Source organism: Artemia sp. Qi Xiang Cuo, chromosome 1 (assembly GCF_049724085.1).
Source record: "Artemia sp. Qi Xiang Cuo chromosome 1, ASM4972408v1, whole genome shotgun sequence".
Taxonomy (NCBI): domain Eukaryota; kingdom Metazoa; phylum Arthropoda; class Branchiopoda; order Anostraca; family Artemiidae; genus Artemia; species Artemia sp. Qi Xiang Cuo.
This window is the reverse complement of record NC_142794.1, coordinates 103,637,070-103,660,627: the sequence shown is the minus strand read 5'-3', so window position 1 is coordinate 103,660,627 and position 23,558 is coordinate 103,637,070. Positions and strand designations below refer to the sequence as shown.

General features: G+C 35.2%; 1 protein-coding gene across 1 annotated transcript; it reads right to left on the bottom strand.

The window, feature by feature from the left end:
* Positions 1 to 12,434: 12,434 nt before the first annotated feature.
* On the bottom strand, positions 12,435 to 23,254 carry LOC148957040 (uncharacterized). The gene is made up of 2 exons (XM_089088336.1): positions 23,032 to 23,254; positions 12,435 to 13,940 (listed from the first exon to the last, which is right to left on the bottom strand). Exons 1-2 carry the CDS (start codon positions 23,096 to 23,098, stop codon positions 13,633 to 13,635), a joined length of 375 nt encoding a protein of 124 aa, XP_088944462.1. The 5' UTR covers positions 23,099 to 23,254; the 3' UTR covers positions 12,435 to 13,632.
* Positions 23,255 to 23,558: the final 304 nt, after the last annotated feature.

Sequence of the window (23,558 nt, the reverse complement as noted above, 5' to 3'; positions counted from 1 at the left end):
GTAGGGGATATTTCTATGAAGGGGGCGCCGGATTTCCAAGCATTATTTAAAAAACGATCAGAAATTATATTAAAAAAAACAAGTTCAGTTTTTCAACTGAAAATAAGAAGCAACATTAGAACTTAAAACGAACAAAAATTATAACGTATATGAGGGGGTTCTCCCCCAAGTCAATACCTCGCTCTTTACGCTACAGTTTTTTTAGTGCTTTCAAAAGAGCTATCTATTCTAACTAAACGGCCTTTGTGATTCATGGGTTTGTGAATTAAATTTGTTTTTAACTTTTAACGTAAAGAGCGAGGTATTGACTAAGGGGAGAACCCCCTCAAATACGTAATAACATATACTAATAAAAAAAAAACAATAAAAAAAAACAAGCGATACGGCTCAATAGTGATCGAAAGTTTTAAAAACGGAATTTTGATGTCAATAAATGTATCAAAAGAATGGGTTTATAATGCTGATTGTAAATTCATAAATTTTATTAAGTTTAGTATTACTCATCAAAGGCTAGAAGCCTGAGAAAATTTACCCGATTTTTTAAAGAGGGGGGAAACATCCCCTACAAGTGAAAGAATTTTAATGAAAATTACACCGTCAGATTTTACGTATCAGAAAACCTTATTACATAGGTTTCAAGCTCATATCTGCAAAAATCTGCAACTTTGTATTTTTTGCTAGAAGAAAAATATACGAATATAGAAATTAGTTACGTAAGTTAATTTGTAAATTACGTCATAACCAAATTTAGAGACATCCATTTAGCAACTAATAAGCCACCAGATGGACGGCTAGTGGTATTTTTAGCATTCATAATAAAAAACAAATGGTCAGACGAGACTTCTAGCATCGGAGTTCGCCTAAACATACAATGTCCATGCTTAAATAACATGTTCTCAAGAGTCCCAGGCACCATTAATATTCTGAAAAAAATTCAGAAATTATTTCACTAGGACTAGAGTCCATATTAAAACACACGGTTTATAGTTTCATTTCTAAAATCAGGCCCTCGGATAGGTAATTGTTTCTTGACATCTGAGCACGACAGACTGTTGCTTTGGTGACTGTTTATATACATCTTAATGACGTCATCCACTAATGTAAAAAGCTGCATTCATGTTACATCTGTAAATGACGTCACATAAAAATCCTATTCTAATCTGTTTCAATGACGTTATCATAGCATAAAAACAAGCGTTGTCTAGGAAGACCTATCAGTCTATTTTTGACTAGCATATCAGTAAAATGAAATTATCTTTAGCATTGTTCTTAAGTGTAATCCTTGGATCAGTAGTTTCTGTAGAGACAAGACCTATTACCAACGGGTCAAGGATAGATGAATCGTTACTACCTGGACCATTAATGGATTTTAATGCAGGAATGGGCTACGATGAGGTCCCATACCAATGGGGTACTGTACAGACGAGGACAGAGAAAGGAATGAAGAATAAAAACCCTATTGATGATTTGGCTAATGATCTGGTTGAAATTTCATTTGAAAAATTAATTAAAAAGAGAATTGAATACTTTACTTTGATTTCCTGGAAAATTACAAACCTTGAAAAGTACTTAGGCTTTAAAGCTTCTAAGGAAGTTTTAACTATTGATCAAACCAAAGGAGATGTTGAAGCCCAACGTCAAAAACTAACAATGGACCTGTTGGCAGCATTAAACGCTCTGGAACATTCTGGGTCTTTTGTACAGCTGCTCTCCCACGAGAAGCTGAATCAAACAATCCTGGACAAATTGAAACCAGCTTTAAGTAATCTTAGGATTAAGGTCGACCGATTAACAGCTTTTAATGAGGAAGATATACAAAATGTGGTAGAGAACACGTCTACAATGAAAGAGGAAACAAAGAAAATGAGGGCGAAAGAAGCTGAAAACAGGGCAAATGAGACACTTGGGGCAGCTTTTGCATTAGGGCAAAATTTGCATGAGCCTACTAGTGTGCAGATTATTGAAGAAATGAAAATTCAGGCGAAGATTTCCTCAACTATTATTCCAAATGTAAACAGTTCTACGATGACTGAGAAAACAAGAAAAATGAGAGTGAAAAGAACTGAAAATGGGGCAAATGAGACCAAGATTTTTGGTGAGCAATCTAGTGTGGGAAGTACTACCACGCTGCCACAAATACTCCCTGCTTATTGCAATGATTCCGAACTGCCACTGACACACACTTTGCCGTCTGATAGTATTTCGCCGTCTCCAAGAGACGGCGAAATATTGCAGAAATTAAACAGAATTGCATTATTTACCTTTTCAACAGATCGTCCTGATATATTTTTATGTCATCTTGAGAAAACTATGAAGCTACTAAAATTTGAGTTTGAATATTCCTCAGATGACCTTGAGTGCTGCTTGCGATTGATTCTACCCTCACTTTCATCGGTCGATGAGAAATCTTTATCTCCGGATGACCAAGCAAAGGCAAAGGAATCAATGAAACTGGAAATAATTACAATTCAAGGTATTTTGAAGTCTTTGATAAAGGACTACACAGCCACAAGGATTCCATTCTCGATTCTTAGCCGACAGCTAGATTTGATTCTAAAGGAAATCAGAAAAAAAGCAAATTTTGTAAATATGCTCAATCAAGAGCATATTACTGAAAGAGTTCGTACAATGGAGAGCAATATCCGTTGTGGGAAGTGTTCAAAAATGAATGTGCTTCAGGAAGACGAAAAAGATTTCAGTGTGGGAAGAAAATACGAAACATTTGACATTGCTTTCCACGTCGCATTTTACAAATTAGAAGAACACAATCTGGAAAAGTATTTATCCTTTGTTGTTCGTCTTATGAAGATCCTTCAGTTTGACAAATATGTGATAAATATTGAGAAACTAGCTTGTTGCATTAAACAATTTTTAGCAAATTCTTTTACAGAAGAAGATAAAAAAATGGTTGCCCAGTTTTTGATCAATTTAATGCAGAAAGAACAAAAGACGTTAACACATGGACTGTTTGAATCAATTTTTATGAAAAGTAATTCGTCATCACTAGGCCTAAACATATATCGAATTCTTACTAAGCTTAAAAAAAATGTCTATTTTCTCATTTTACTCAACCAAAATCATTATTTGGATCAAATTTCTCAAACAAAAAATGTGAAATTTTGTGTGAAGGGGCCCGATTGTTTAGAAATTGAACTATTTTTACTGAGCAGACAAAAACAAGATCTTTTTCAAAACGGAACCAAAACTTTAACTCCTGAAATAAAAAAGAATTCTAGTTCATGGTCCAAAGATATTTCGGGAGTACTTTTTGATGATAGTGTTAATGAGCCAGACACGTCTGTGTCAACACATCAAGATGGCAATGGAAAAACACATTTAAAAGAAAACAAGTGTTCAAATTGTAATTCGACAAAGTCTTGGGATGTAAAGCTAACTTTTTTTGGTATATTTATAGTAGTATTGTTGGTAGCAATCATGGCAGTTTTGGTAACTATTGCCGTGGTTTTAGTATGTTTCAGAAAAAAAAGAATGGCTCCAACGCCATCGTGCTTAAACGTATAAGAAGGTAGAACATTCTGTAGTATTTTGAAGGAATAGATTTTTCGAATATATATTCAATGCTTGTTAACTTGTTTACAAGTTAATTACGGTGTCTAGCGCGTTAACAAGTTATTTGGGTCAATATTTGGTCTCTTAATATTCCAATTGAGATCGATAGGGCTACAGACCAACGTTAAAAACTATTAAAGTGGTCCAATGCACATGAAAATCAGTATAAAAAGGATACCAAGTCCCTGACTCAAGATTTGAAGCCTGAATATATACAAAAAATAATTGAATAACAGCGAAACAAGACGCGCTGGTTTTAAAATACAGGTTTATCACTAAAAAAGACATGTATATACCTTGAACTAGAAATTGCGTAAATCTCTTGGCAAATGTGTAATGCCCCTGTAGAATTGGACTACTGGAATACCTACCAGAAAAACCTGTTTGGTACAGGGGCGCCGCGTAAAGGCCCAGAATAGCATTGGAAGGAACGTAAAGTAGTAGAATAACATGGAAATTGCTATACCTGCACGCAAATAACATGGAAATTGCTATACCTGCACGCAAATTCAAAAGGTCAACTCTACTTGTAAGATATGCCCCGAGGGTATTTAAGGTTTTTATGGAAACGCTGGTGGTATAAACTTCAGAGGGGGCTCATTGGATTGGAAATCGGAAGTTGAAGAGCCATCTTTAAAAGTCAAATTTATCGGAGGGCAGCTATGGCCCGACCCCACGTCATATTTTCCTCAAATGCATCCGATAGAAATTTTAAGATAGCAATTTGTTAAAAAATCGTCCAAAGATCTCATAACATGGTCTTTTGGGTTGACAAAACCCCCCAGAGTATGGGGGTAAGGGTTTTAAGCTATGCCCTGGGTGGATGCAAGGTTCTTAGAAAGAGGTGGTCTTGTGAACTTTAGAGGAGGCTCATTTGATTTGAAATGCATAGCTCTAGTTCCATTTTAAGAGTCAAGTTTGATCGAGAGAAAATAGCCCCCCCCCCCCTGATATACTATTTTCCCCAGACACATTAGATCGAAATTGTGAGATAGCAATTTTATAGCCAATAGTCTAAAGATAATATAACAACGTCTTCAGTAAACAAATATAAGAAATATTTAGGCGGACGTCGAACTTAGTCAAAACAAACAATGAGCATGTGGACTTTCAAAAAGGTGACAAAGTAGTATCTCAAGAACAACTTATATTATTAAGCTAGATCTTTAAGAGTAAGTTGTGGGGGATTTTGAACTAGCCATAGGGCACTATGTGTATACTTTTAGTACTACAACTACAGTTACTGCAACTAATGACGCAAAGAGTATTACGGTGAAACTTCTTAGAAGTGTTTAGGGAGTGTTCCAATTAAACAAAAAAAAACTGTATACATGCAGGTTTTCAAAAAGACATATAAGCAATATCATAGGCAGCCCCGCTCTATAATAGCTAGAAGTATCATTGAAATATTTAAAGAAGCTAGTTCGATTCAAAATTAAAAGTTCTAGGGTCCTTTCTAAGACTAAAAATAGATTGGAGGGCAATCAGCCCGTCTCTCAAGCCGATTTATTTCCCAAACACATCTAGTCAAAGATTTGAGACAACTATTTTGTTCAGCATAGTAGAACGGTCTATTAACTATTTCCTTGGGGATATTGGGCAAGTCGAACCACCACAATTATGCCAAACTATGGATTCTTATAGAAAAAACCGAAAAGATATAAAAAAAAAATTCATTAAAATGAATGTCGATAAAAAACAAACAGAAATTCATATAAAAAAAAACTTTCTACAAAACAAGTTTTTCAAACAAAACTAAAGAGCTCCATTAAGCCAGAAAACGGGCAGAAATGAATTCAAGTAATCATCCAAGCGTAAAACTACCACAAATCTCTATCAATAAATAAATGAAACTCAAAATGAACAGAAATTAGAATAAATAGCCGAGTCAAACTCGAAATGAGTAAAAACTAACATTAGTAGGGCTGATAACAAGGTCGTATCCAGGGAGGAGGGGTTAGGGGGTTTGAATCCCCCCCTCGAAATGTTTATCTGACTCGTAAAAACATAACAAAAATGGACATAAAATAAAGTTTATAAAAAAAAAATTGTGTAAAACCCCCTCCGAAAAAATGTTAATTTTTGTTTGTTTTGAGTTTGGCTATTTATTATAATTTCTGTTCGTTATGAGTTTCATTTAATTGTTGATAGTGATTTATGGTAGTTTTATGCTTGGAAGATTGTTTGGCTTTATTTCTGCCCATTTTTGGCTTAATAGAGCTCTTTACTTTTCATTGAAAACTTATTCGGTGGAAAAAGTTTTTTTTAAATTAATACAAATATAGGACACCGTCATTCAGCCAGGGGGGGGCTGGCACCCCTTTGCCCCCCTTATGGGTGCCCATGGAGAGAGGGGTGATTCCAGTGAAGAGCCAAAGCTCAAATGTTCTTTTAATCAAAGAAAAAAATATTGCCATAGAGTACTGCCAATTTCTGCAATTTTGTCTTGCAAAACAAAACTTTGGCCAGAATGCTATCGCAAAAACCCCCAGAGACATATAATAGTTTAGAGCTATTAATGCTAGCTATATAGCCTCCCTGTCAGGGTTGCCAACTTGCACACTTTACCAGTGAATGCATTCTTTTCTACCTCAGAGGGAATGCGAAAGAGTGAAAATCACTCTTTTGGGTGTTAGTTTTCATTTACTTTGAACGTCAGTAGTTGGTAACTTCATCAGAAGTGTAATTAACCCAAGGAATAGAGCTACCAACTTGCACACTTTTCGGTTGAAATGCACTATTTTATGCATCAGAGGTAATGAGGCATAATGCCGTAGGCAGCGGCAACCGTCCGCATGCAAATTTTTTTACTTGCAATCTTTTTGAAAAAAAATCACTCTTTTTTTTTCCTTAATTTGCACTCTTTATGGACGTCAACAGTTGGCAACCATGCTCCAAGCTTCAGTGACCATGTATTGACCCTTTTGTGAAGTAAAATGTAATACGATTTGTGACTGAGCTTTTTTATAAAAATCAAGAATTTACAGAATGGGATAAGCATGAACATGGTTTTAGATTAAGATTAGATAAAAAAAAAAGATTATCTCCTCCATCTTTCTTCTTTAGTATGTTTACGAAATTACAAATGAATATGATTTACTAAAAAGAACAAATGAAAAGGTACTGATGATTATTCAACGATTTTTGAAATATAATACAAGTATAACCAAAAGTTTTTAAATGACAGGACGAGAATTAGAATGTCGAAAGGTGGCGTTTCAAATATCTTACCCTCCTTGATTTCAAACAGATCACTACCTTCGTCATTTTATTTCAATTAATTTGTCATTAGGTTTTAACACTGTTAAAACGGGAACAAAAGGAAACAATATATCCACGACCGCAAGGGTTTACGATGAAAAGCCTTTACGCTAATTTTGATTGCAATAGAAAGCAATTAATTGGCAAATGCTTTCTATTTCAATGGGATTATCGGCGTGACAAACGAGTTGAATATGAGAGCCTCTCAGCATTCAATTTATTCCTTCATTTATTAGGCTGGTTGATGATGGTCCTCGCAGGACAATTAAATAGATAAACATGTTGTTTGAGATTTAACGACGAGACACAAGCCATAATGGTTTGATGTGGACAGCTTTGTGTTACACCGGCGCGGGTCGGTATCATGCCCAATTGAAATTAGGGATGTATAGTCATCAATTCGGCCACCCGTGTCTTTCGCTTATTACGAGTAACCAGGTGAACTCTAATAACGAAATGACGGATCTTTTCACTTTGAAGAACTAAGCTATATATACGAAATAGAATTAAGCTAAAACAGTATATTACATTGGTAAATGTGAACCCAGGCTGAATCCTTCCATTCTCTACAGTTGAACATTCCCTTGGTAGGCACATACACAAGGCTTTATTTCTCCAGAAGGTCCAAAATCAGTACAAATTTATAAAAACATATACAAAAGGGCGAGGGAATTTAGGAAAATTTAGCATTTATGGGGTATCCAGTTCTCCTCTCCTGCGTGAGGCCCTATACCTTGGATCTATCTTGGCCAGATTACTTCAGAAGAATAAAAACGGTACTTTCGCATTATATGGGCCCCTCTAAAAAAGTCCAACAAGAGATGCTACAGTCAAACGGGAAACACGCAATGTAAAATCTGTTTTTACAAGATGATTCAATACACCGCAGTAGAGAAATACATTGTATAGCATGGTTTTAAGATATTTAAAGTGTTGTTCTTTCGTGTTTGGGGTGGGGGGGGGGGTACCTAGGTTAGGTTACGTATTTAATATATGCTATGCTTTGTCCCCTAATCCCCTTAATGTGGAAATATATAGCCCAAATTTTTTTCTAAACTATTATATAGTCATCCTATTTTATTTTATTAGCATTAACCAAACTTGACTTTTTATGACTTTTTCATATTTACCAGTTTCAACTTTTTGCCTGCTCATTATTTTTCAACTCTCTTGACGGTACCTTGATGGAGATACAGATGGAATATTTTATCTTCAATTTGCTCATTGTTTTTTTTTTTTTTCTCCGACTCCCTTAGTTTCATTCCGTGACTCACGCTTTGTCTTTTCTTCTTATTACGTTTAGTTTTTACTTCCCAGCCTCTTTGGAAAACTATGGCTAACAGATTTTCCACCCTCCAATAATTGTATGGGTTTCATCAAAGATCATACCTTTTAAGTTATTTATATTTCTCATTATTTTATGCTCAATGGCTGATTTTGAAAACCAGGTGGATTAAGAAGATGGTTTAAAAAATATTATGAAAACGATTCCAGGGGACCGAAAATTATTTATTGCAGCTTCGGAACATGGACACCCATAAGGGGGGCAGGGGGTGCCATCCCCTGGCTGAATGACGCTGCCTTATATTTTTATATTTTTTTTAAATTTCTATTATACAATACAACATTGGAAGGGCAATTAGACCAGGTAAGCCCCCCCCCCTAAAACTCAGCTTATAGGCAACCATGCTTTGAAATCACATAAACAAGTCAAAAGAACCTGGATAATTTTATCATTTTTCTAAAATAACACGGGGAGGGGAGAAGCCTGAAATTATTTTGTTGCGGCTGGGTAACTTTTGTTAATTTTTTTTTATTATTTCTGGCCCTCTAAGGGGGTGGAGGTGTGTCCAACCTATCTCTGAGTTTCTTTTATCAAGTTTTTTAAGGCTGCAAACTAAACAAGAGTACAAAGGAGTACCAAATTTCACTAATATAAAATTGATTTTGCTATTTTCACGAGTTCGCCCTAACCCTCCTAAAAATCATGTGTAGGTTACTGCTACGGTCAATTATTTATTACCAACGGTCAAAATGACAATTAAAGATCAGTATTACTATAGCCTACTGCTATGCTATAATACAACTATACCGCTACTACTACTATACTGCTAGATTAAACTTCCATGTTACTATTAATATACTGTGCTATTATAATAATAGAGGCAAAATTTTAATTCAAGAGTTATGAGTTCAGTCCATTTGAAAAAGAGGTAAATTACTGTTTTACACTTGAGTGCTAAAAAGTGCGCTTAACTTCATTGGTTTATTATTTGTGACGTGCTGTCCTAAGTCGATAATTTTTTTATTGTATGTCATAAAGAGATTCTAAATAACCCATTTTTTTATTATTCTGTATTTACCCATTATTGCTATGTCAAATTTTCAGCAAGGGAAAAGAATAAAAAACCAAATTAGTCCTTTAGTATGGAATTGGAAATGAGTTAAAAGAACAACAAATTTTCGAGTCTTAGCGTTCTTTTACAAGTGAACTCTGTTTACTATTGTATGTATGTATTTCCAAAAAAAGCCATTGGGCCATAGGAAAAAAACAGAACATAAACATAACAAAACCAGCATCAAAACACAAATAAAATAAAAAGAAAAAACAAACCAAATCCATGTGTCTTCCTCTACTTAACTCATAAAGGACTAAATTTTGATTAAGGTACCAGATCCACTATATTGTAAATAATTTCACTTGGCTGAAGAAATTCCTAAGAATCGTTCATCAATAAAAAAAAAAACTGTTTTGAAGATTATTCCTTGTCAAGCTGTGAGGAGTTGCGAATGTAATATTCATTTTCAATCTTGGTTTAGATTATATTCGCGCTGGGTTGGCATCTACTCATTTTTCTCCGTTCTTTCGTCTTCTTCTTTTTTTTGCCTTTTGCTGCTTGTTTTCTTGATCTGTTGTTATTTTTGTCTAAAAACAGACTACTTTGAAGTGTTAAATTTATCTTTATGTTTAATGTATTAAGCTCAGGCCTGGATTTACCAAAAGGCTAGGACCTAGAGGCGCAAAATGCCAGGGGCGTACAAAATTATTACTGAGTTTTCTTTTCTTAACACAAACTCGACCAATTTTTTTTTTTTTTTTTTTTATTTTTTTTTTTATTCCAATATTCACGGCACCAGGTACTTCGAAGGATCTGATATGCCTCTATTCTTTTACCTCGTTCAATGGCCTTAAGGTTTTAAATGTCAATTGAACCTTCTTTTGAAGGTGTCAACAGAGGGATTTGCAGGGATAATATCCCCAGGAAGATCGTTCCAGATAGAAGTGCAACGCCGGAGGAAGCTGTTCCTCGAGTACACGGTTTTCGGCGTATCCTCCTTTAGATAATTGGACCGAGCTGTGTGCCTTCGTGTCTGCCTTGTCGGCTGGACGAAGGGGGCACAATTCGAGAGAGCTCGTCTGAGGGAGGTGAATTCATGTACTTGTAGAAAACAGCCATCGACGCTACATCAAACCTTTCATTTAGAGGCTGGAGTGATTCTTGTGTAGAGGCGCAGCACGCCCTATTCTGGATCTTCTGAAGTGGTGCCAACAGCGTTTTCGGAGCACCAGCATATAGCAGGCATCCATATTCAGCTATGGGTCTGATCCAAGACTTGTAGAGTGGGATGATCGAGTTTGATGGAAGAAGGTTTTTGCAGCGAAGAGTAACTCCCAGCTTTCTTGCGCAGGAGGTTCTAACCCTATCAAGGTGGCAATTCCAAGAGAGATCGGTGGAGAAATGAATCCCCAGTAGACGAAGCTCATCGACTCTCTTTATAGCTTCATTTTTGAAGATGAAACTGGGGTGTTGACGTGGCACCTTTGATCGGGTAATTAGAAGCTCCTTTGTTTTCGATGCATTGAAGTTGATCATCCATGCATCAGACCACTTTTCAATTTTCAAAAGATCCATCTGTAGGGAAAGTGAGGCTTGTGTTGGGTCTTCGTGTTTAGGGACGGCTGAGTATGTCGTGGTATCGTCGGCAAAGTGATGCAGAGGGTTTGCAAGGTTGTCTCCCATGTCGTTTATGTAGATAAGGGGTACCCTGGGGTACCCCTGCTTTCACTGGATATTCGCGGGACATAAACCCGTCAAGAACAACCGGCAGTGAACGATCGGAAAGAAAGCTCTCAATCACTTTTAACAGACATCCACGAAAACCATACACATAGAGTTTCTTTAGCAGGCCACGGTGCCATACTCTGTCAAAAGCTTTCGCAATGTCGAAGGATAATAGTCTGATGTCGTATCCCATTGCCAGAAGTTCTATCCACTCTTGATACTGGGCCACTAGGCAGTCTAATGTTTAGCGTTTCCGGCGGAATCCATATTGGCGATCGCCTAGAAGGTCATTTGATTCCAGGTACTGATGAAGTGTTTTATTGGAGACGCTCTCGTAGACTTTGCCAACACAGGAGAGAAGGCTAATAGGCCTGTAGGAGCCCAAGCTCGTTGGATCGCCTTCTGGCTTTAGAGTAGGTATAACATGGGCGGAGTCCCATGTTCGTGGGAAGGTTCCGGAGCGAAAGCACAGCCGGAAAAGCAATGACAAGGGTCCAGCTAGTTCGGCACTGCAGGACTTGAGGACAACATTTCGTATGTTGTCAGGACCAGTGGCTTTGGTCACATCAAGATGTTGCAGAATGCGAAGGATCTTGGGAGCAGAAAAATTCACGCGTTCCAGGACAGTGTCGGTTCGGTCGGAGAAATTTGGCACTTCTGTACCGTCGTCGTCTAGATTCGAGAATTCGGCAAAAGCCTTATCAAGAGCTTCAGCCTTTGCCTGTGGATCTTTTACCACTGTCCCGTTAGTCTGGAGAGAAGGAATTGGCCTCTTATAAACTGTCAGATTTCTCCCAAGAATGGCAGCTAAGAGTTCAGGTACCTCTACTATCCCCGAATTTTTGGGGACTTCGCAAAAACGGGGTGGCAAAAACGCTTGGGCTTAGGAGCATCAAAGCTTTAAATTCGGCCCTTGATTAAGCTAACCCATCGAACTCTGCCCTCTGTTAGCAAAAATAGAAATTTTATTATAATTATTGTATTATCACTTACCTTACCTTACAGCAAAATTACCTTACTTTAAGTAAAGATTTATCTTACAGTTTCAATGCCCCAACCTAGCTGAACTTCAGCATTGTATTTTAATGTATGGTTTGTATTTTCTCTATGTCATCTAAAGTTTTACCAGTTATCAATGCATCGATATATTTATGTTTTATTTTTAAATAAAACATATAATTTTGTTTTATTTTTCAGAAGAAAGCTCTCATTTAAGTGTTAGTCAAGATGCTTTAAGAATTGTTGAAGGCCTTGGAACATCATCTCTTATTTCGTTTCAATGCCAAACAAAAACAGCCAAGTGTTTTTATTTATAATGGTTTATATTTTTGCTTAATATGTTAAATAAAAGCAAAAAATTAAAATTAAAAAAGATTATTGTTTTTAACTTTCACTATAAAGTTATATCCTACCCTTCTTCCAATATTGACCCTTCAATTCTTTACTGATTTGACAGCCTCCTTTTAGTAAATACCTACGTTGAACTTAGTAGCATTTGAAAGAACAAAAAAGAAGCACAAAAGACACATAGGCTTTACATAGTGAAATTCTTTAATTGACATATAAAACAAAACAACATAAAACCAGAAGGGAGCATTAAATTAACTGCACAAGAAAAGCAATTGCCTATTTTTCAGAGTATCTCCAATAATCGCACAAACATGACCATACCCACAACTGGATTCAAAGATGACGGGGGAAGGGGTTGGCTCATTTTTTTTCAGGGCTTCTACTATTGAAAGTCATTTTAGGTTTTACTAAGTCGATAAATAAACAAAATCATGTATTTTCATGCAATTGTTCACATTTCAGGGAAGGGGGAATTGAAACTGGCTCTGAATTCCGTTGCATATAGCTTATTAGTAGTTTGAAACACATCAAGGTATCATAAGCTTCTGTAATTTAATCACTTAGTCATCAATAATTTAATAAAATAAACGAAAGTAAAAATCTTAGATGTTCTAAAATATTGACCAGGATCATTTTTTTTTTATTTTTGTAATCAGCCCCCCCCCCCCATTTCCCTCAATTTCAAGATTTCGACAAAATTTTACTTTGTATAATAAAATTTTTATAAACTGTATAATAAACGTTTCCTTTGTATTTACTTTTACGTCGCCTCTATCCATTTATGTCGTTTTTCCCATTTCATCCACCGAAATGAAATTTTCAGGAATCACTAAAAAAATCCCACGAATAAGAATATAAATCTTACAGTACTGCAGAAAAGTTACAAAATGTTACTTCTAACTCTCAAAGTCTTGACTATTTAAAAAAATATGAATAAAAATTAATGAGCCATCTTATACTGACAAAATTCCTTAGATTGAATATACATAAACTAAATTCAATTGAATTTTAAGTTCGTGTGATTAATGGAGTACTTATATATCAATGCAATGTAACACGAGTAAAGCTTAATGCAAAATGTAAAAACAGGTAAGTAACACTTTGAAAAGGAGATCAGAAAAACTACATCGACTAATTTGAAACTGAATGTAAAGTGATCATCAGAGATCACATACTTCAGTAAGACCAGATAGTCTATAAAAGTAAAAAAAAAAATCTAAAAAAGCACTACATTTATATGAAAGACAAGCTGGGTACAAAAGAGGCTGGCAAAATCCAGCCGAGATGCATAGAGCCCATCCAGTGGTTTTTTCTCTTTTTTTAGCAAAATCAACCAATTATTTACAGCGAAAGACAAATCGGGTAGCATAACCATTTTATTGTGACCTTAAAAGTCTTCCCGACGTCTTTGAAAGCGATGAAACGCTACCAATATATATAACCGCCATCTTTCTCTATTTGTTGACTGCTGAATTCGTCGCGCCACTAACTGCCAAAAAGGAGAATGACATACAGGACAATACAAATCATCATCATATTCATCATCAGTAGCATCATCAACGAGACGATCCTCCTCAACAGGGTCATGTTCGTCGTCAGTAGTATCGTCAACGTGATGATTTTCTTCAATTCGATTGCAGTCCCTTTGTTTACTAGTCTGGACCTGAGGTGTTATTACTTCGACACCATAGAGATCTAAAAAAGAAACAGTTGTCTTATAGACCTGATTGACGAGGAAAAACAAGTCAAACATAACATTACTTAATGATGGATAATTATACTAGTCGGATATCAAGTAGATTTTTTGTATTAATTTGTGGATTTGTGTCGCACATACAATCTATTTTTTTCCACTGAAGTAGTCTAACAAGCAGGATTGTTAATAGATGTAAGAAGTGGCTGCCGGAAAAAAACTGCTTCTCTTGGTAAGTCATGCTTGAAGCTATAAGCCAATATGCAAAACAAAAACTTACTTAAAAACCTGGGTTTCTTATACGCTAATTGGTAATGGCTTTTTGACTATTGCGACATTAAATTTTATTTGATCCATTTTTACTTCGTCTGTTTTAAAAGTCTGGTAAAAAGTTGCATTCATGAGAGGGGAGGGGCGGGGGTGGGAAAATTTTGGATACCATTTTTTATTGTTTCATGTTACAAATACCTGAACTTGATCTACATTTTAAATCCTGTGTGATTTTTTCTTCTTTTTTCAGGTCTTAGTAAAAATCAGAATTGGAGTTTAAAAGGGGGAGGGGTTCAAAGTACCAAGTGAGGCGCGTACATGGAAAAAATACTGATTGATCTCAATCTCTCCGCTAGAATCCTAAGATCTTTACGATTTTCCTCAGTTTCCCTTTTTTCATAAATTATTTATACTTTGTGGGTTTTTTTTCTTGTGAAATAAATTCTTTCCACATGTGACTATATCAAACAGCCAGTTTGATTACTGAAGTTAAAATCTTAAAATAAATAATTGGGTCCCTCTATTTAAATAAAAACCCTTATTCGAAACTAAAATCTCTAAATTCCACACAATATATTAATCACTTCGTTTTTGGAACTTGAGGACATCATATAGCCTATGAGAAATTAATAATCTATTTTCATAAATCTTCTTTCAAAATTATTTTAACACTTACTTATTTTCCATTAAAAATTAAACTGTGAATAACATCAGTCTGTAAACCTAATTACACAGTTCTGAACATTAAGTTAATTTTGTGTAAAAGGCAATGTTTCAATGATTTACAAAAATGTCCCCCATATAGCCCCCTACTAATATCATCGTCATCTATTCAATGTTAAATATCGTAGGCCATCTGTCGTTTATATTGTCAATTAATTGGAAGACGGTCACTTAGCCAATCCAAATAGTTCTTCGGTCCTTATAGATTTACGGCTCATTTCCAAGGACTGGAACAGTAATGACCATTGTGGACAGAGATTAAACATGTATCCTTATGAAAGGATATATTGGACAACGGAAGGGCTTCTCTTTGTCTTCTGGGACGGGAAAAGTAAAATAAAACTGAAGGAAGACATAAACTTGAAAAAACATAGCGTAACAATCAGAGGTTTACGAAAGAAGTTGAGATAAAATTGGGGTAAGGAGAAAAAAGATATTTCCTACTGCTTCCATTACATTTTTTTTTACTTATTCAGGGACGGTGGCGACGGAAAAGATAAAGTTCAGCATTTTCTGCAATTATAAACGGGAGAGGTTTGTGGGTGGAATTAATGGTTTGACTCGTGATTGCTTATCAGTAAAGGCAGATAGAGGGAGGGGAATACTTGAAACAGCAGGGGGTCCAACCAAACTTAGCTACTAGACATTTTCTTTTATATTATATCTTTTCGTGTTCAGTGATACGGTTTAAGTACTTCGTAAGTACATTCAAATCACTGATATTTTAAAGTGATGATTGATTCCTTCTAGCCTGAAAAATAAATGGGAGTCATCGGGGTAACTCAAGCGACTCTGTCACTTTCTGCAGCTAATGTATTACCGATAGATTTTTCTTTTATTTACGGGCAATTGTTTTTGACATATAGTAGTTTGGAAATGAGTCAAATGGAATCGAAGCATTTTCAATTTTTTTTAATTTGAACATTTGATTGAAGACGGGGGAAATCATATCCCCATCCGTCCAGCCAGAAAGCTCATCCCCCCTTCCCACCAAAAAGCAATCCCTAAACACTAAAATCTCTTTACCCCCTATCTCCTCTACCATTCAAAAATATCTCCACAGAGTTGTAGAAATGTATTCTCCGAGGTGGGTACATACCAAGCTCATTCCCAACAAAGTGGTTTCTTTTTCTTCATTGGATTCCAGGATGAAAGAATTGACTAACCACATTGAAAACCCTCATGATAAACAGTAATGGCTTTTCTAATGTCCTTAGAGTTTACGTGATCGGAATTAATGAGCTGGCTAAAGTAAAATACATAATCCCTTGAATATCCCTGGCACACATGAAAGAAAATAATGAAAATGATGCCCCATATAACAAAACATAAGGGGAGGGAAGACAATGATACAAAGAAATAAAAGACTTCTTTAGAGGCAACAGTTGGTCAAAAGCCAGCTGTAAAAGAGATTTAATAATATGTTAAATAATTTATTTATACCTTAGCAACTAAAACTCCTAAATCTGGTGCTATTTCAGGGAAAAACAAGTCGAACTAAAGGAAAATTTAAGAAAATATTTCATCATTAAAGCTTATATTTGTAAAATAGCAACTATATGATAGCAAGAGAAATCTATACTTAAGATAATTATTTACAGGAACGTAAATTGGAATACATTTTTTAAAGCGGCCCGCAGCTGGAAGATTCATTGATAACAGCTATAGTTTATTCAATCGCCGTTTTTTATATTTAGTTGGGCCATTCCGGAGGTAGTCCACCTTGCTCATGCGTGCCCGAAGAGTGAAGGGGTAGACAGAGACTTCTCTCTCTGAGATGAAACAATTTAAACAGAAAGTAAACATTTTTTACTATTCGGGAAAAATATCACAATATGGAGAAAATTGTCACAGGCGTATATTTAAAACTAAACCTTATGAAAGATTCGATTTTATATACTTCCAAATATGTCAGGAAGAGAGAGCGACTTACCGATTATACTCTCGAACACTGAAGTCCTTTAAACAAAAATCCTCTACTTTTTTTTGGGGGGGGTTGCCAAATTAAGTGGGCTTTCAGTCCTTATTTTCTGAATTTCGAGATTTGTACGTTTTTTTTCTGTAACTTTTTACACATCTTTATGTATGAACTATCTTTTCTTTAATCTTTTGACGTTATGCCCCCCCCACCCTCTATCATCACACAAGAAAACTGTTTTCTGTGTTAACCTTTTTACTGCTAATTTAGGATTTCTCAATTCAAAACTCAGAAGCAAATCATGACATACAAATAACTTTTAAATTAAAAAAAGAAGAAGATAATAATCTGCTGAGGTAATTAAATCAATTATTATTAGTACTATAATTTCACAGAAAGAAATTTCATAGTTAATTGCAAAATTGAAGATACTAAACAGATGAAAAAGGTTAAAAGGGCGGGAAATAAATGCGTGAAAAGGCGTAATCAGTTGCGGACATTTTAGATAAAAAGAAGAAGCAAGTACTGAAGATTGGTCAAAGGTTATGTAAAACACAGACGTATCCTACTTTATAATTGAGGCAACTCGATGTACTAAGGTCAGGACACTTTCGGACGTAATGCCAAATTAGCTAACATAATTACAGAAAACCATAATGAATGCGTAATAAGTGGTAACCTACATCACAAAAACGACGACCACACAGCAAAAACAAATAAAGGGGACATAAGTTTTACTCAGCGCAGGTACATACTGAATTTTTTCGGGGGTGGGGGGGGGGTAAATAATATATATTTTTGTGATTTAAATTTAAGGTCCTAATAAACCCGAGAAAATATTGAATTTTAGTAAAAGTTCTTCTGTGTACATTCATGACCCATTTATATATATATATATATATATATATATATATATATATATATATATATATATATATATATATATACATATATATATATATATATATACAATCAATCTAATTCATTATGTTCCTTATGAAAAGTTATGCAACGAGTCGTATTGGTTTCTCTTTCTTACCAAAGGAGACATGCCTAAAGCTTTCTTTCTGACGCACAAAAGATACTAAATGGGTTCATTCTATATGTTAAAACTATGGTAAAACTAAAAACATGGAAATGGGTAGGCAACCTTTTTGGAAGTGTTTTACAAGGAACCAAGGGGTAATCACGCGTAGTTTTTCGGTACTTATGTATTATACCAAACACACTCAAGAAGTGAAGTTTGGTTAATTATAATGGAATATACCAAAACGTGATGAAAATATAATACTTAGTAACAAAACTATGAATCTTGGCTACATATTAGCACATTAGGTGGAGGTTGGGGGTAAAATATTTGGACAGCGTGAAGTTAGTAAACTATTTTTACTTCATATTTTGCAAAATAATTGTAGCTAACATAATTTGCATGCAGATCCGCTATACTTTACCCCAACACCACTAATATGCAAATATATAGCCCAAATTTTATAAGTCAAACGTATTCAGTCACCTGCCATTTGTCTCTGTGGCTATGAAACCGGTTTTCTTAGATCTTACATTCAGCAAACTTCTTGACTGTGTTTGTTATAATACATAAGTGCCTGTTTTTCTTCTAGTGTTTCCAGAGCGTATACGTGCAAATGATCAGCTGGCTTTTATATTGTCCGTATAATTCATCAACTTTTTCCCGCATTTGGAATTTGTATGCCTTCCCCAAAATAGCAATCTTGTAAATATTTCGGTACTTTCCCATTATGTGGGCTTCTACAAGGAAACCAGTCACGAAAAACCCGAGGCATCCTACACAAAAGCAAAGATTTGACGCTATCTGATGTTGTATAAACAAGTATTGAGGGGTTTCTCACTCTGGGAACTATATTTAAACTGTTGTTTTTTGGGGTTTAGGGGGGGAAGGTACCTAGGTTAGGTTACGTATTTAATATATACTATGCTTTACCCCCCCCCCCAATCTGCAAATATATAGTCCAAATTTGTTTCTAAACTATTATACATTCATCCTATTTTATTTCATTAGCATTAACCAAACTTGACTTTTCAGAAAGGCCCACATAATGGAAAACTACAAATATTTCGGATATTCTCCCTTACAATAATTTAATAGTTCAATTACGGTCTTTTATTTGTTGATTGATCAATATCTTAATTATTTTAATCGTCATTAATAATAAAAAAATAAATCACGAAAAAAATAATATATTTATATACAATACGTTTGTATTAAGAACAAAGCCAAATCTAAATAAGATTCAATATTGTCAAGAAAAAATAAGTTCAAGCTGTTTTGTTCGTCTTATATGCGAAATAATGTTTTTCTTATGTTTCCTTTATAGATTTGTGTATTCTATACTATTATTAGTTACAGTATTTACAGCTCAATCGCCCTGAGTCCCTAATCTTTAATTTCTAAATACAAAATGCATCACCAGAAACATGTGTTCATTTTGGACGGTTGCACACACCAAAATAAATGGTACAATCCCTTTATATGGGCCTCTCTAAAAAGTCAAGTTTGGTTAATCCTAATGAAATAAAATAAAATATGATGACTATATAATAGTTTAGAAACAAATTTGGGCTATATATTTGCACATTAAGGAGGTGGGGGGCAAAGAATAGCATATGTTAAATACGTAACCTAACCTAACCTAGGTACCTTCCCCCCCCCCCAAAAAAAACTGCAAAAAACAACACTTTAAATATCTTAAAACCACCCTATACAATGAATTTCTCTGCAGGGGTGTAGTGAATCATCTTGTAAAAACGGATTTTTCATTGCGTCTCTCCCGTTTGACTGTAGCATCTCTTGTTGGACTTCTTTAGAGAGGCCAATATAAAGGGATTGTACTAAAAAAATTAGAATAAATGTCACCGTAAGTGAATGACTATTAACTTTATAGATATTATTGCAATTACGGGCTTAGTTAGTAGGGAACCGTGCCCCCTTTCCCCAGAAATGTTCAAACATGCGTGTATAAAGCCTAGGTTTGACATACGATACTAATTTTTGCCCCTCCCCCTTCATCACGAAGAATCTTTATCTACGCCTATGTTCATAGTAGCCAACATAGCCCAAAGGAGAATATAAAAAAACGTCATACACATGAAGTGAAGCCATAAGCCGAAAACACCTGCTACCGAAAATCAGAGAATCATCTCGCATGCGACCGAAATCTACTCAAATAACATTATGAAGCACACCCCTCTTTTCATGGGCCATCGGGTTCAAAACATAACATGAGTATCGCCTAAGACCACGTGCGGAACGAACCTGATCAGGTTTCAACAACTAATTTCTTATTTCTAAACAGAATGAACAGACGGTTTATATTTTATGACATTATTGGATGACAGATTAACCAACCGTAAAATCTGTGGCTGGCTAATCTAATAAACTGTCTAACTTGAATCGTATAAAGTAGCCCTTCTTGAACCCTTTGTGGCAAATATTTCGTCTTTGTTCAAACAGGAACGCACATAAGATGACTGGGCCTATGCACCACGCCCAAAAAACAAAATTTTTGTGATTAGTACGAACTTTTTGTATTTAACATGCCATTCACCTGTCTTTGTCTGTTTTAAATATCTGCCCACACAACAGATTGGGCCCCCTCCAAAATAAATTAAGAGTAGATTATAAAAGCACATAGGTTTAATGGTACTCCTATGTTAAACGTACTCTTTTATATACTGTAATGGAAACCAGTCAGAAGAAACCTGTTTTTGGCGGGTTAATTCAAGACACCGCTATAGAGCAATGCAATGTATAGCGTGGTTATTATACAATAATAACCCGATAGTGATTTATTATAAAAGTCAAATTGTTTAAAATAAATTAAATACTCCCCGAAATTAAACCACTCAATTCTATTTTCATAAAGATTTCCACTACTTCAAAACTGCCCGCGAAGAGAAAGGGTAAGAAATTCTTCCCGTGAGCATAGGATAAGAAAAAGAACTTAATTACAGGAAAATTGTCTCCTCTTGTATTTTCCCCACATATACACTGGATAAACAACCTGGGTTTCACACCCTAAGGACTAAAAGTGTATCTACCTATAAACTAATTTATAAGAGAAGCTGTAAGATTGTTTTTTCTAGTTCTAGTTTGACTCTGGGATACTTTCCGTGTCTTGGACAGAAGTGAGACATTAAAATCACTCGGCTGGAAGGTTATGACCAACTTATAACAGATTAAACTTATACTCTTTGCTAATATCTGCATTTACGTATTTAGATTGTTTGTGAAACTGATGAATCATTCCCTCGCCATAAATCTGTAACCCAATGTTAATAGAGAGCTAAGTTCTATCGCACCCTTGGACTCTAATATTTCAACCAGCTCAATTTGTTTATTCAATTGAGCTAAGTAAATAAATAGAATAATAAGAAAATAAATAAATAAACATTAGCTAGGCTTAGAACAAATCTACAAAGCCAGTGCATTTAGTTCTCATATCTCCTATATCTCGCACATCTTGAATATTAAACGGTCTAGAAGAGAGGAGTTTGCACCTTAACGTAACGCTTTCCCATTGGGCACTGTCTCGGTCCTAGTTATCAGATTTATTTTTTTTGGAAAACTTTTATATGAGACACAATCAGCGTTGCCAACGCGATACGCTTATATCGTTTTTGGTACAATTTAGAGGTCCTAGTTCATTGTGGTACATTTGTAATTTTTTTGGTTCAATACAATTTTTTTTTTGTATATTTAGGTTTTAATTGCTTCTTTTTAATCGGATATCTGTTCAAGTTTTATCACATCAAAATTTGTTACAAATTGGACAAAATTGGACAAATCAAAATTTGTCCTCTTGTTATGGTAAATTTTTAACCTGTTGTCTAGGTGGTACAAATTTTCCTCTTGCGGTTCAATTTTGGTCTACAAACTGGTACAGTTTATTTCAAAGCGTTGCTAACGCTGGACACAAGTAGTTTATTTTTAAGTGTGGCCTAGACTATCAACTTTTAATAGGCCTGACGATTTCTTCCGACGGCATTCATTACAAATAGGCTTATACTTAGGTTCAGTCTGACAGGTCAAGAAGAAAAGATCGTGCTTTTTTCCTAAAGTAAGTAGTAAAGCCTAATTGAAGGACAACTAAATAGCCTTTACTTGATTAATTTAATTAGCCCTAATTTATTTGCAGTAATGATCTGAGTGGACAACTTTGAAGAGAAGAATTTTGAGTTATCCTGAATTTAAAATTTAAGGATGATTCACACACACTTATGGAAATGCAAAACTGTCTGTTGTAAATTAATTTAGGCTTGGGACCATTAGACAACGCGGTACTTCCGTATTAGCCAGTACACATTCAAGAAGTGAAGTTATGTTAGTTTCAATGAAACATACCAAAATATGATGAAAATATAACACTTTAGTTTATATAATATTACACTTTGGGCTATATATTTGCACATTAGGAGTGCGGGGGGAGGGGGGAAGGTTAAAGTAACCTAACCTTACTCCACCCCCCAATATGCACATATATAGCCCAAATTATACAAGTCCAACGCATTCTGTCACTCGTCATTTGTGGCTATGAAACCAGTTTTCTTAGATCTTACATTCAGCAAACTTCTCGAGTGTGTACTGGCTATTACGGAAGTACCGTCACCGCAACGTTACTAAATATTAATGACAAAAACTGGTAAATTCCTACCAAATCATATTATTGAGTTAGGAATAAAGTGAATACACCATTCGATGCCTTTTTTTTATGCTGATTACGAATATAAAAATAATTTCTATTGGAAATGAATTTCAGCCCCCCCCTATATATGCCAATTCAGGGTATATATTTCTACAGTAGGGGGGGGGTGGGGGTAAAGTTTAAACTTACCTACCATTTACATCATAAACAAAATTTCCCCCCCCCCCTAATGTAGAAATATATACCCTGAATTGGCATATATAGAGGGGGGGCTGAAATTCATTTCCGAAATGATTATTATATTCATAATCAGCATAAAAAAAGGCATCGAGTGGTATATTCACTTTATGCGTAAGTCAATAGTATGATTTGGTAGAAATTTACCCAAAAACTAAGCCAGCTTGCAAAAAAAATTGTCACCCCTCGTATAAATTTCAGCACATTTTCTAAAAGACAAATACCGCAATTTGCGTAAATCTGCATAAGAAATGAGCCACTCACCCCTTAACACATCTTCTGGAGCACTCGGCTGTATTGGCACAGCGCAAAAATTTAACAGAGAGAACATCCTGAAAGCGGGTAACACTGCTTATTCTGTGCAACTTTCCCAGAGAAGCTCACGGTAGCAAATGGTGAACTGTTGATTGTGGCTCGCTGTTTCATCGCGAAGTTGTTTCACTGTCCCCTCAAATGGATGATATCTGTTGCTCCGCCTTACCTTTGTTCTTCTACGATGGGAAGAAAACTCTCGGTGATAATCATCAAACTAGTAAACTAAATTTGGATGTGGTTTATCTTTTTTCGAACCTTTGCACTTAGATAAACAAAAAGTTTGTTACAATAATGCTATTACTCATGCTCTTGCTTGAGATTAATAAATAAACTATAATTTAAATTGTAGCTTAGAATATAATAAGTACCGTCTTCGGGTAAAATTCTAGTTTAGCTAATTTTTGTTACCTTGAAGAGGGGTTAGGTTAGGCAAATGAAACTTTCAGTAATGAATCCAGGACCAAAAACATACTCTG